Source organism: Cyprinus carpio, chromosome A8, assembly GCF_018340385.1.
Source record: "Cyprinus carpio isolate SPL01 chromosome A8, ASM1834038v1, whole genome shotgun sequence".
In the NCBI taxonomy this organism is placed as follows: domain Eukaryota; kingdom Metazoa; phylum Chordata; class Actinopteri; order Cypriniformes; family Cyprinidae; genus Cyprinus; species Cyprinus carpio.
In genome coordinates, this window is record NC_056579.1 from 25405533 (window position 1) to 25418749 (window position 13217).

The 13217-nt window shown below is 38.7% G+C and overlaps 1 protein-coding gene across 1 annotated transcript; it reads right to left on the bottom strand.

Moving 5' to 3' along the window:
- Window positions 1-753: 753 nt before the first annotated feature.
- LOC109050168 (voltage-dependent L-type calcium channel subunit alpha-1D-like) lies at window positions 754-8876 on the bottom strand. Its single transcript, XM_042762940.1, has 5 exons — window positions 8525-8876; window positions 6179-6446; window positions 4502-4607; window positions 1226-1356; window positions 754-1132 (listed from the first exon to the last, which is right to left on the bottom strand). Exons 1-4 carry the CDS (start codon window positions 8547-8549, stop codon window positions 1309-1311), a joined length of 447 nt encoding a protein of 148 aa, XP_042618874.1. The 5' UTR covers window positions 8550-8876; the 3' UTR covers window positions 754-1132; window positions 1226-1308.
- Window positions 8877-13217: the final 4341 nt, after the last annotated feature.

Consider the following 13217-nt stretch of genomic DNA (forward strand, 5'->3'; position numbering starts at 1 on the left):
TTTACCTCTCTCACCAAGGCTCTTCTCCTCCCCCGATAGCTCAGTTTGGCCAGACGGCCAGCTCTAGGAAGGGTTCTGGTCGTCCCAAACATCTTCCATTTAAGGATTATGGAGGCCACTGTGCTCTTAGGAACATTAAGTGCAGCAGAATTTTTTTTGTAACCTTGGCCAGATCTGTGCCTTGCCACAATTCTGTCTCTAAACTCTTCGGGCAGTTCCTTTGACCTCATGATTCTCATTTGCTCTGACATGCACTGTGAGCTGTAAGGTCTTATATAGACAGGTGTGTGGGCTTTTCTAATCAAGTCCCAATCAGTATAATCAAACACAGCTGGACTCAAATGAAGGTGTAGAACCATCTGAAGGATGATCAGAAGAAATGGACAGCACCTGAGTTAAATATATGAGTGTCACAGCAAAGGGTCTGAATACTTGTGATATTTCAGTTTTTCTTTTTTAATAAATCTGCAAAAATGTCAACAATTCTTTGTTTTTCTGTCAATATGGGGTGCTGTGTGTACATTAATGAGGAAAAAAATGACCATAAATGATTTTAGCAAATGGCTGCAATATAACAAAGAGTGAAAAATTTAAGCGGGTCTGAATACTTTCCGTACCCACTGTATATATATATATATATATATATATATATATATATATTCAATAAAATATGTTGGTAAAAATAAATTTACGTAAATATACTTTGAAACATATTTTAGCAAATATATTATATATCTGTTGTATATCTTATAATACATTTTATATATATATGTATATAGTGTATAAGGTTTATTTATTTATTTTTTTTGCTCTATGGTAGTGAAGGACCCATATTATAACCATATATCCACTGATCTTCACAGCTTGTTCAGGAACCATTCAGTCTGATGTTTATTCCCAAAGTACTGCTAGTTCTCAGTTAAAAGTAGTTTGGAAGTTGCTCAGTGTGACCTTTTAAAAAGTTTATAATCATTTTCTAATATCTCACATTGAGCTGTGGACAGCAGGAGTCGTTTTGATGACTTCTGGGGCTGCTGGGATATGAGCTGCTCACCATCATCACAGACGCATTAACATGCATCCTGTTGTCCAGCTGAAGCACCATCATTTAAAGTGTCCTGAAAGTATGACCTTTCAAGCAAAACAAAGAGAAAATAAAAGTAAAGGCTACTGTTGATATGCTCTTTTTGTATAGATTTTTTTAGAATTGTTTTTTGTAGATAAGTGTCTGTAGCCAGCATGACATCATCTTCATTAAACTCATCTCCGCTGTAATACTCCCCAGAGTTCCTGTCATCATCACTGATGTCACCGAGGGTGGAGGTTGCTACGTGGATGATCGGATATCCGACAGCACTGGTGTCCGGCCAACAAAAAATAGGAACATCAAATCAATAGTACAAAAATCAGCAGCCAATATCATTGCACTGCACCATAATATTTACAGTCAAGACATAAGCCTTAGCATCATTTCAACTTCTTTTATTCAGCAGACACAGCCTTTTAACACCCGCATTAACATTAAACAGGTTCTCCCCACTCAGTGACACACCCACTGAGAAACCTGATCAAAGTGCTCTAGTTATTGGCGATTCTGTTGTACCGAACATGAAAATAGAGACACCAGCCACCATAGTCCAATGTTTACCGGGAGCCAGAGTGCCTGACATCTTGTCAAATTTAAAAGTGCTGGCTAATGCTAAATGTAAATTCAGTAAGATTTTTATTCATGCTAATGATGTTCGACTTCGCCAGTCAGAGATCACTAAAAATAACATTAAAGAGGTGTGTGAACTTGCAAGCACGATGGCAGACACTGTAATATGCTCTGGTCCCCTCCTTGCGTACCGTGGTGACGAGATACATAGTCATCACTAAATGGCTGGATGTCAAAGTGGTGCCCCCGCAGAAGTGCAGGAGCTCCGAAAGTTGCGTCCTACTCCATAGAGCGTTAAGCCGGAAGTTGAAATAGAGTTGGTTTTATTGACTATTGGGGTGGTGCCACTCTTCTGTCTAGAAATATGGCATATAGTTTGTACTTGACTAACTGGGGCCCAGGTCAGGAAGCAGACAGACTGGATAAACCGACCGCCTGCTAGCCGCCTCACGTCACAGAAGTCAGCTAATTCTCAGCACATAGAGACTCTTTCACCTAGATATCACACTATAGAGACTGTGTCTGTTCCCCTAACTAGAAAATACAAAAACATCCAAACCAATTTAAGAGGAACAATTTAATTGATGTTCAACAAATAAAAAACAGATGTAATACGATAAACAAATGATGGTAAATGGACTGCATTTATATAGCGCTTTCAACAGACCCATGGCCATCCAAAGCGCTTTACAAGTTGCCTCACATTCACCCATTCATACACCGACAGCGGTGGTGTCAGCCATACAAGGTGCCATCCAGCTCGTCGGGAGCAGCTGGGGTTAGGTGTCTTGCTCAAGGACACCTCGACACTTGGTCAGGTGGAGCCGGGGATCGAACCACCAACCTTCCGGTTTATAGACAACCTACATGAACCACTGAGCCACTGAGCCACTGCCGCTTGGCTTACTGAACATCAGGTCCCTTTCTACGAAAGCACTTTTTCTACGAAAGCACTTTTTGTAAACGATATGATCACTGATCATAACCTAGATGTGCTCTGTTTGACAGAAAAGTGGCTAAAAACTTGATGATTACATTATTTTAAATGAGTCAACCCCCCAAGATTACTGTTATAAACATGAGCCACGTCCAAAAGGTAAAGGGGGAGGTGTTGCTTCAATTTATAACAATGTTTTCAGGATTTTTCAGAGGGCAGGCTTCAAGTATAACTCGTTTGAAGTAATGGTGCTTCATATAACATTATCCAGAGAAACCAAAGTTAATGATAAATCCCCGGTGATGTTTGTACTGGCTACTGTATACAGGCCACCAGGGCACCATATAGACTTTATTAAAGAATGTGCTGATTTTATATCCAAGTTAGTGCTGACTGCAGATAAAGTTTTAATTGTTGGTGATTTTAATATCCATGTTGATAATGAAAAAGATGGATTGGGATCAGGATTCATAGACATTTTGAACTCTACTGGGGTTAGACAACACGTCTCAGGACCTACTCAATGTCGAAATCATACTCTAGATTTAATACTGTCACATAAAAAAGATGTTGAATGTGTTGAAATTATGCAGCCAAGCGTTGATATCTCAGATCATTATTTAGTCTTGTGCAAACTTCATATAGCTAAAACTGTAAATCCTACTCCTTGTTACAAGTATAGTAGAACCATCACTTATACCACAAAAGACTGCTTTGTAAGTAATCTTCCTGATTTATCCCAATTCCTTAGCATATCCAAAACCTCAGAACAACTTGATGATGTAACAGAAACTATGGACTCTCTCTTTTCTAGCATTTTAAATACAGTTGCTCTCTTACGCTTAAGTAAGATTAAGGAAAACAGTCTGACACCGTGGTACAATGAACACACTCGCATCCTAAAGGGAGCAGCCCGGAAAATGGAGTGCAGCTGGAGGAAAACAAAAACTAGAGGTATTTCGTATTGCTTGGCGGGTAAGTAACCTATCCTACAGAAAAGCATTAAAAAGTGCTAGATCTGATTCATTTTCGTCTATTTTAGAAGTAAACAAACATAACTAATGGTATTTATTGGTTTTTGTTGATTAATTTGGGTAAATTTAAGAATAATAAAGCATCAACAGACATTTCCCAACAGCACAGCAGTAATGACTTTATGAACTACTTTATTTCCAAGATCGATACTATTAGAGATAAAATTGTAACCATGCAGCCGCCAGATACAGTATCACATCAGATAGTGTGCTATAGATCGCCTGATGAACAATTCCACTCATTCTCTACTATAGGAGAGGAAGAATTATATAAACTTGTTAAATCATCTAAAACAACAACATGTATGTTAGACTCTATTCCACATAAGCCCCTAAAAGAGGTGCTTCCAGAAGTCATAGATCCTCTTCTGACTATTATTAATTCCTCATTGTTATTAGGGTATGTCCCCAAAACCTTCAAACGGGCTGTTATTAATGTTGAGATGAAACTGAAAACTGAAATTCTAGAAGGGACTTGTGAGATTACCAAGGTCTTTTTCTCCAAAGACAGATCTGAGGAGCAGAAGACTTAAGCAAAAGTATTGATCTCCTTTTAATCTCATTGCTTACTCTCTAGGACATACAAATGTTTGAAAACCAGTGGTCTAGAAGATACAAATGAGATACTAAAGAGACCAATTTTCTTTACCATGAGGCTATTTCCACTCAAGCAAAAGAGCAACTAAACAGCAGACAACTCATATACCTACAGACACAAACATGAGCAGCATGGATGAGCACCTTTTGAGTGTTTGCAAATTTGCCTTTGGGCTTGTGTAATTCCACTGTAATTCACTCATCTAATCTCAATTAGCAGAAACTAATCCCATAACTCAGCCAATGAGAAATCAGAAGAGACGTCACAGTACTCACCAAATCATGATTAGTTGAGTTGGAATCGTCTTCAGGAAAGGGGATGTAAACAGCTAAGGCCACACAGTTGGCAAATATTGACAGCAGTATAAAGATATCAAAAGGTCTGGAAATAACGTGTTTAAGGACAAAAATGATAGCAGTAAGATAAGTTTAAAAAGTTGTCAAATATTGTCAGAATTGATTAGAAAGTAAAACTGCAATCTTTTGTATTTTAAACTTTCAAAGCTGGTTTCTCTCATGTTCAAGAACTGTAATCTATGTCATGGCAGTGATATTATGTGGCATTTTAGTCTTAAAGCTGCTGCATGACATTTCTGTAGCTAGTAATAGTTTCCAAACACTCCCACCACCCTAAACCGGTCAGTCAAACTAATAGTCTTGCCCCAAACTCACATCAGAAGCTGACATGTTAGACTGTGGAGATGCATGGCGAATTTCCAAAAGGCATTTTTTTCTTTTCTTTAAAGGGCATTGTGGCAGGGGACACCACAGTAAGGGTCATTGCAAATCAAAGTGTGTAACGTAACCCCTTCAGGAAGTGCCCTCCCTCAAGGCCTTTAGCGAAGGGTACGTCCAATGGTCACTTCAAGGAAGCCGTTTTACTGTTTATGATCACATGAACCAGGGTGACAAGTCATTTTATAGTTAGAAGGCAGGAATTTAAAGTTTATGGGGGAAGAGAATGAGGAAATAATGCCATCTTTCATTGCCCCCTAGTTACTATCTGCCAAAGTGCCATGCCGTCATTCTAACATTCTAAGAAATTAAATAATAGACAAAACAAACATTATGAGATACAATTGTGCTCTCAGTTCCAATTGGACTGTTGTTTTAAACTCTTATGATTTTCCTTCTTCTGTGGAACACAAAAACAGTATTCTTTTTCTCCATATAATAAAGGCCAGTGGGTTTCAAAAGCTCCAAGGGTGACATAAATTGCAGTGCTTTACTCCAACTCTCACTGACTCAGTGAAGTTTGACCCCAGTAACATCAAACCTCATTGGTGTTCCTCGTTGGCGCCTCGTTGGAGTTTTGTTTGTTTGGCTGATTGGAGATAAATGCCTGTATCTTTGTTTATGTGTGACTTTTAATAAGTTTTTGCATATACATATGAATCACTGCAGTTTCAGGTTGAAATGAACATTAGAGGCAGTAAACCTCAGACAACTTTTATTCCTTTTCACACAAATTTTGATTAAGAAAAGCCTAATTTTTGCACACAATATTATGCTATGACCTCAAAACAATTTTAACATGCTGCAAAATTTTAAAACTAACACTTTTAAACATTAGTGTCACATACTCAGCCTCATATGGATGGGTTTTTTTAGCTCAGTAAATCATGTGCAGCTACGGTTCTCGGATATTTGAATTCTGAACCAAAGTAATAAAACACCACAATACGTCCCTGTACCAGCGTAATAAAAACATGGCCACGGACACGTGTCGAGCGTGCTTTTTAGCGCCAATCACTGGACATTTCAACTGCCATGAAACATGCAATAAGGCGCATAACATCGCTGTTGCAGAAACATATTTTCAATGAGCCTGGGTTGAGAGGGGTGAATGCCCTGTGTTGATAACTCCAGAGAGCAAATTTGATTCTGAAAATTAACATCTTTCCTACAGCTTAGTGTAATCGAAGATCACCATCTCTGCTGATGTAAGGATACTTCCACTCCACTAGGTTAATGCACGCTCTGCGCACAGGATTATTGAGAGTCAGGGCGAGCAAGCCGGCCGGAGCAGTGCTTGCAGCCGCAGAGAAGTTCATGGTTTTGGGGGTGCCCTGAGATTGTCTGGCTGCATTAATCGCTGCCTGCCAGGAGAGCGCTGCGGACTGGGCCGGCGAGTGATGGCTGGTGATTGACGGTGTTTCCGACCAGTTGGGAGGGGCATCACTAGAGATGGGGGCTCTGGTGCCACTGGCATAGTTGGCCCCTGAAAAACAGACAGAAGAAAAAGAAAAAGAAAATAATGAATCGTCTTTCAGAATACAGGCAATTCATAAATACTATTTGTATTATTCATGTATAGTATAGTGCCACCCCCATCACAGACACCACTAGTCTGTTTTCACTTGTTACATGTGAATGGTTGATGATGAATCACGGCTGGCAAGACGAGTGCACAATCAAAACATGCTGAACAAACATCGAAAATAGTTATTCTACTCCAAAGCTGAGTTTTTCGAATGAAGAAAATATTCCTGGGTTAATCCATGTCTGTCATCAGATGATCTGCAATGGTTTTGTATGTTGCCTAGTTCACTTCTGTCCTGCATTAGAATTGTGTGTGTGTGTGTGTGTGTGTGTGTGTGTGTGTGTGTGTGTGTGTAAGATTGAATTATTTTACAATCCAGAGTACTATAATATTTTTAAATCAAAAATTGTTCACTTTCACAAATACACCATCCACATTAGCATGAACAAATAGATCTCTTTAAACAGACTTCTTTAATGTCAACCTAAAGAAATTACTAGAAAAGCTGTTGACACAGAATTCTTTAACTATGTATAACCCAAGGACTGAAGATCAGCCAGACAAGTGTGTCAACAAACATTTACAGCATAAAACAAAATGAAATTTCGGCTTTCTGTTTGCTTGGTTTTCTTCACACTGGAAACATGAGCAAGAATTGAGAGAGCTGTTCTGTTCTTCACCTTAACTGTATGAACAAGTACCACTAACCACAAACAAAACACAAAGTCATATAATACTGACTGTCTTCACTTGTGAACAGAGCTGTTTTTGATCAAGTAAATATAGTGTTGTTTTACAAGACCACGAGGAATTTTAACCAAAGTATGTTACAGACATTTTATGAAGACCCTAAAGAATCATACCAACTTATGGGACATGGACATCCAAAGTCCCCTTTAACATTTCAAAACAAAGAAAGTTCTTTCTTTGACAAGTGGTAGGCTTTTAAAGAGTGTCTTTCTTTACAACAAATGACACTCCAAATACTTTTTGAGGCCACTACTTAATACAAATTGATTGTGTAAAGCAGCTGCTCTTCAATCAAACGATGTGTCAGATGGACACAATGGGGTAATATTCACAACAAGGTTCGAATCTTTAAAATCAGTTGTTAGTGCATTGGGTAGGCTATCTGATGATTTTTAAAATATTAACACACACACACACACACACACACACACATGTATCTTTCATTTTATATTTTATATGACATCTACTCGTAAATTTTAACATGGTAGTCGTGATTTAATACTGGTGTATTGGGTACCATTGTACATTTCATGTTGATGTTCGCTTATATTTTATATTGAGTGTACCAGTTCCCTTCAGTTAAGCCCTTTTAATATTAAACGACTTTAATATAAAGAAACTCGCGTCCATAAGTCACATGGACTTTTGTTTTTATTCGAATTTAATATGCAGAAACTCTAGATTGTTGTCCACATTGAAAATCTCCGTTTTTTTTTTGTTATTTTTTATTTTGTGTTTTTGTTTTATGCATTATTATGTATTATGTTTTGTGTTTTGACTTGTGTGTTTGTTGTTGTTGTGCCTTGAGCTCCAATGGTGCTTATTGGATATTTGCAACATCCGGGTGTCGAGGACGCGCTTCGCTCCGCGATGAAGATTAAATCCACCGAGCGCCATCAGAAGCGATCGCATATAATGATGCCTCGTGCCGTCACTGCCATCCTCCGGACAGTCTATAGCAAGAATGTTATTCCATTCGTCACAGCTGACCAAATAAAACCCGAGCGCTGTTTTATCTTTTATCCCCACCCCGCACGCTCGCGCTGTAGTTGTAGGCTACGTCTGTTTTGTTTTTATTGTATTGTTAGGGGAGTGTGGTTGCTTGGGTTGTTCAGTTTGTTTTGAATTAAGTCTGTGTTCTTTTAATATGGTTGCCTGGACTATCCCAGGCTTTTTACACGGAGTAATGTTGCTGATCTATACTTAGTTCAGACCTTTGGCTTCATAAAGTCAAGGTGATGTCTATTTTAATTTTCAGACAAAAGTAAACTGAATATAAATCTTACCTCGTATTCCCAGTATGAACGCCATTCATCTCTCTCACTAAAGCAGCTCATTCACTGAGTGCATGCTGTTTTCTGCTCATTATTGCTATAAATTGAAGGCACAGGGGAACGTAAGGGCAGGGGCGTAGCAAGCTTTTCAAAAGTGTGGGGGATGGATGTGGTTTGTTTATTAACAATAAAAACGATGAATACAGTGACAGAGGGGTACAAAATGTATAACATACAAGATATAAAAAGCTTCCCATTTAAATGAGTGATACTAGATAAGTATAAAAACACACTCGGAACACACGAAAATAAGTCAAAACTCTGTTGTGCAAATACACAACAGTAGACTTGCTAAAGAATCAGAATCAGAAATACTTTAATAATCCCAGGGGGAAATTTTTTTTTTGTTAAAAACTCCAGATATATGTTTTCCTCCTCAGCACGAGCTGACCGTAAACTGCTTGATTTCTAACACACCAGGAGAGGCGGGACTTAAAGCAGAACAGCCAATCATCAGCCGGTCACACCCATGTTTGAGAGGGAGGGGGAGAGAGGAGGACGCAGCCGCAGTGAGCGCAGACATAGAGCGGCCAGAGAAACAGAGGAGTGACTGTAGCTAGGCGTTTGTGCAAAACTGTGAAAAAACTGCAGAAAAAGTGCGGGTGTTGAATCACCGGGAAAAGTGTGGGTGTTAAAACATTCCCCACTGGTGCGACGTAATAAGGGAGTGTGGGTACCTGTATGACCTGTCTATAGCAGATAATCCCCATAATAATCCTCCGACTCAAACCTTGTGCTGCAGAGCTATTCTTCGATCCAATGTTTAATTATAAGTCAATTTTCTGATTGTGATGGGCTTTTTACCATGAAAAATCTCACATGCAGCTAGACAAACGTAAATAAAGAAGTATGTCCCCTATATTTTATTTCGTTATTTAATGAAGTATTTTTTCTTTTTTTTATTTCCATATGTAATGCAAAGTGTGTTGTTTGTTTTCACAGTTGCAATTGCTTTATTTTTATTTTTACCTATTAAAACACACACACACACACACACACACACACAGACACACACACACACACACACACACACACACACACACAATGTCCGTCTGTATGTAACAGCGGCCTCTTGCGGTTGCTTAATAAAAATCACATTTTACATGGCACTTTCTGAACGCTACTGTAGATAAATCCCTATCATTTATGAATCTGGGCCGTTCAGCTCAAAGTCCATTAAAATAGCTCAGTAAATAGTTGGTTCTTAATTTCAAGTAAATCCAATACTCTTATAACCACACATGTGGGTGAAAGTGGGATGATTTTTTTAACTGCTCCAGAATTTCAATTTCAAGCACTACTTTTTGGAATTACATAAAATACTTTCTATTGCACAATTATTTACATTAAAACAAAAAAAGATCCTGAATTGCACTTTATTTCGACAGTCCACTTTAGACAGTCTAATTACTATGCAACATGTCCACTAACTCTCATTAACTAATTAGAGTGCTAGTATGCTTTTAGGTTATGGTTAGGGTTAGTATAGAATAAGTTGATATGTACATGCAAAATTAATTGTAGTCAGTAGAATGTCTGTTGGGGAACCATCAAAATAAAGCTGGGGTATTTAATTTAAGAGGTCCAGGCTCTATATTTCCTTCCCAGCAGAGGTCTGGACAATACTTTGTTTTTAATAGTTATAATTTTCCATCTGGGCAGCAGCAGTACTTTGTAAAAGAAAAAAAAAAAAACTCAAACCAGTGCAATAGCTTTTGCATTTGAGGAAGTTAAAATAGTCAAAATCGTCAAAAGATGAGGTTATTGGTCCCCAAAGGCCAAAGAAGTGGTGTGTGAGTACTTTTCTAAAATAATAAATAAATACATAAATAAACAAATAAATAATTAAAACTTAATCAGTTCTATCCAGCTGGATATGAATATTAAAATGTAAGATCAGATGTTTTATCAGGCTATTATTGTTTTTACATTTAGACACCTATGTATGGCAGAAGGCCATATGAATGAGAAAAAAAATACTGTATGGGGGGGGTTTCTTCTTGAAGTCTGGACCATTTTAATATTTTGCTTTAAGTATATCGACTAAAAACAAACAAACATAATAATCAAAACACTTTCATCATGAGCAGAAAACAACATTAACTAGTATTTTATTTATTTATTTATTTTCCTCAAAGTTTTAGTGGTCTTTATGTCAGAATCATACTAGGCTATTCCCCACTCATTACACCAGGGGTCTCCAAACTCAGTCCTGGAGGGTCGGTGTCCTGCAGAGTTTAGCTCCAACTTACCTCAACACACCTACCTGGAAGTTTCTAGTATGCCTAGTAAGACCTTAATTAGCTGGTTCAGGAAATGGCGGCTCATGGGTTTTAAAATAGAGGAGGCACACTAATTTTATTGGTCTGGGATTGGCCGATTATTATTATTATTTGGTTAACAGCTTTAAAATGGCTTTTTGGTTGCTTTTAGTCAGAAAACGTAAAGAAAACGACACACATACAACAAGATAATATAATATCACTTACCTGTTCTATCACTTGAAGCAAACATCTATCCCTTCTTAAAAGTCTGTATTAAACGAGAGCTGCCTGTTACACTGACTGCTGTATTCTATATCCAGCTTAGACGTGTTTTCCCTTTTTTAATTTGTATATTTACTGTTTGAATGACAGCTTGGTAAATCTGTTGGCGATCAAATATTCTATATCGCTACTCATCATAAGTACTTAGTGCCTTATCAGTGCAGCGCGAAACGTTCAAACTAATATCAATTAATTTACGTCTCTATGATGTTCTTGGTTGATATTAGTAGTGAGTATTTAGTGCTCTATGAGGTTTCTTTTCTCAACACTCATCAGCGCTGAAAGTGAACACTCGATGCTGATCGATGCTGACCGGAGGCACAAGAGCTCAACTCTCCCCCGGCCTCCCCTTCCCTTTCTCTATCACCTAGCGGTTGTAATTACATCAGCAGATTCGGCACATTTGCGATAGAAATGTAGCGCTACCAACTTCATTAACATTTTATGGTATTACAACTGTGAAATTAATCGTGAATTCTATTAATATTAAATAGTCCTCCTCCCATTTTCACCTCAAAATTTCACCTCCCCTGCCTCCCCGCCACTGGGTTCAGGTGAGTTTAATTAGGGTTGGAGCTGAACTCTGCAGGACACCGGCCCTCCAGGATTGAGTTCGGAGACCCCTGCATTAGACCATCACACTCATCAGAGTACTGAACTGGACTACATCTCTCATCATCCTCCCTGGTACTCAATCACACAAACCTGACACTGATCAGGCCTCATCACCAGCAATATAAATAAAGCACACACACACACTCAAGCATGTTAGATATTACAGACCACTTCTTACCTGTCTGATGATCCTGTTATCGCTTCCAATTTGATCTCCAGTCTTCTTGATCATCTCAAGACCTGTAAGTACTCCAAACTACTATCCATTTATCCCGTTTCAGCATGTTGCCCTTGTCTGTATGGGATCTTCAGTATCTAAAATGACTCGATTATCAATAACATCTATTCTCACCATCTATGATCTCAACAATCATGACTTACCTGTTTTACGATTGTGTTCCTGCAAAGCTGTTAATAAATACCTGATTTACCTTGTTTCCTGGTCATTTCCATCTAAGACTGAACATGACAGAAGGTCAGACCATGACCACACCAGCAGGAACCAATCCTCACGATCCATTCCAAGAATTACTTGAAGTTTTACTTTGTTCCACTTCATCTGGATTAAGAATCTGGATTCTAGGATGCCCAGTTATGTAGTTGCTGGATTCATTCATCACTCATTTCCGCAAATTATTTGGAAGATCCGCTGGCGATACCTAAGTTAGTGAAACCTTATAAAGATTTGTCAGTTTGTTTCCTTGCCTTCCATAAACCGTAAGCCACTAACCAGTACTGTAACCCTTAAGACAGATTTGTACTCTGACATACACTGTAGCCTCTATGCCGTAGGATGTGCGTCGGTTTTCATTTATACTTCTGCGTCATTGTCTGCATCTATGTGCAGTACACATGCAAACCGCTAGTCTGCAGTGTCCACGGGCATGTTGCTTGTGTTACCCACAGTACCACGACAAAAGCTGAAGAAGCAGCTTGTGAGCAGACCAATCACAGTGCTTGCAGGCCACATAGATTTGATGCTCTGTGACATTTTTGGAGACATTTTGGCTATGCCGCAGCCTGCACATACTACACACAACCTACTGCGTAGTTTTGACGCAGAAGTATAAATCCGCCTTTACTCCCTTTGTCTCAGCCACAGCCACAGCTCTACTCAACTCTGGGTCAGCCAGCAACTTGTCTGCCATAATCCTGTGATATCCTGGGTCAAGGAGGACATCCTCAAGTTGGGCTCCACCTGTCATTTTACATGCTTTCCATTCCTGTCTTTCTCCAGACATCAGTGTAAAAGGGTGTTACCAGTATGTTCCAATTCTATTGAAAGTCCGCTGGTAAAACAATTTGTGGATATTCCAGCCTGTTATGCCTACTTTCAGGATGTCTTCTGCCCGAGACTAGAGTCTCTATTAACTAGTAATTGATAGTGAGTGGGTGTGTTTGATTTAATTAATTGTTGGTGGGTGACCAGATCCTGAACAAGCTATGTAAGAGTACATTCAGTGCCCAGATCTTGAACAACAAGC

Coding starts and splice junctions, on each gene's coding strand:
- LOC109050168 (XM_042762940.1), bottom strand. CDS start 8,549: ATGGCGTTCATACTGGGAATACGAG. Junction 6,447..8,524: donor GTTCATACTGGGAATACGAG/GTAAGATTTATA, acceptor TCTGTTTTTCAG/GGGCCAACTATGCCAGTGGC. Junction 1,357..4,501: donor ACTCAACTAATCATGATTTG/GTGAGTACTGTG, acceptor GCCGGACACCAG/TGCTGTCGGATATCCGATCA.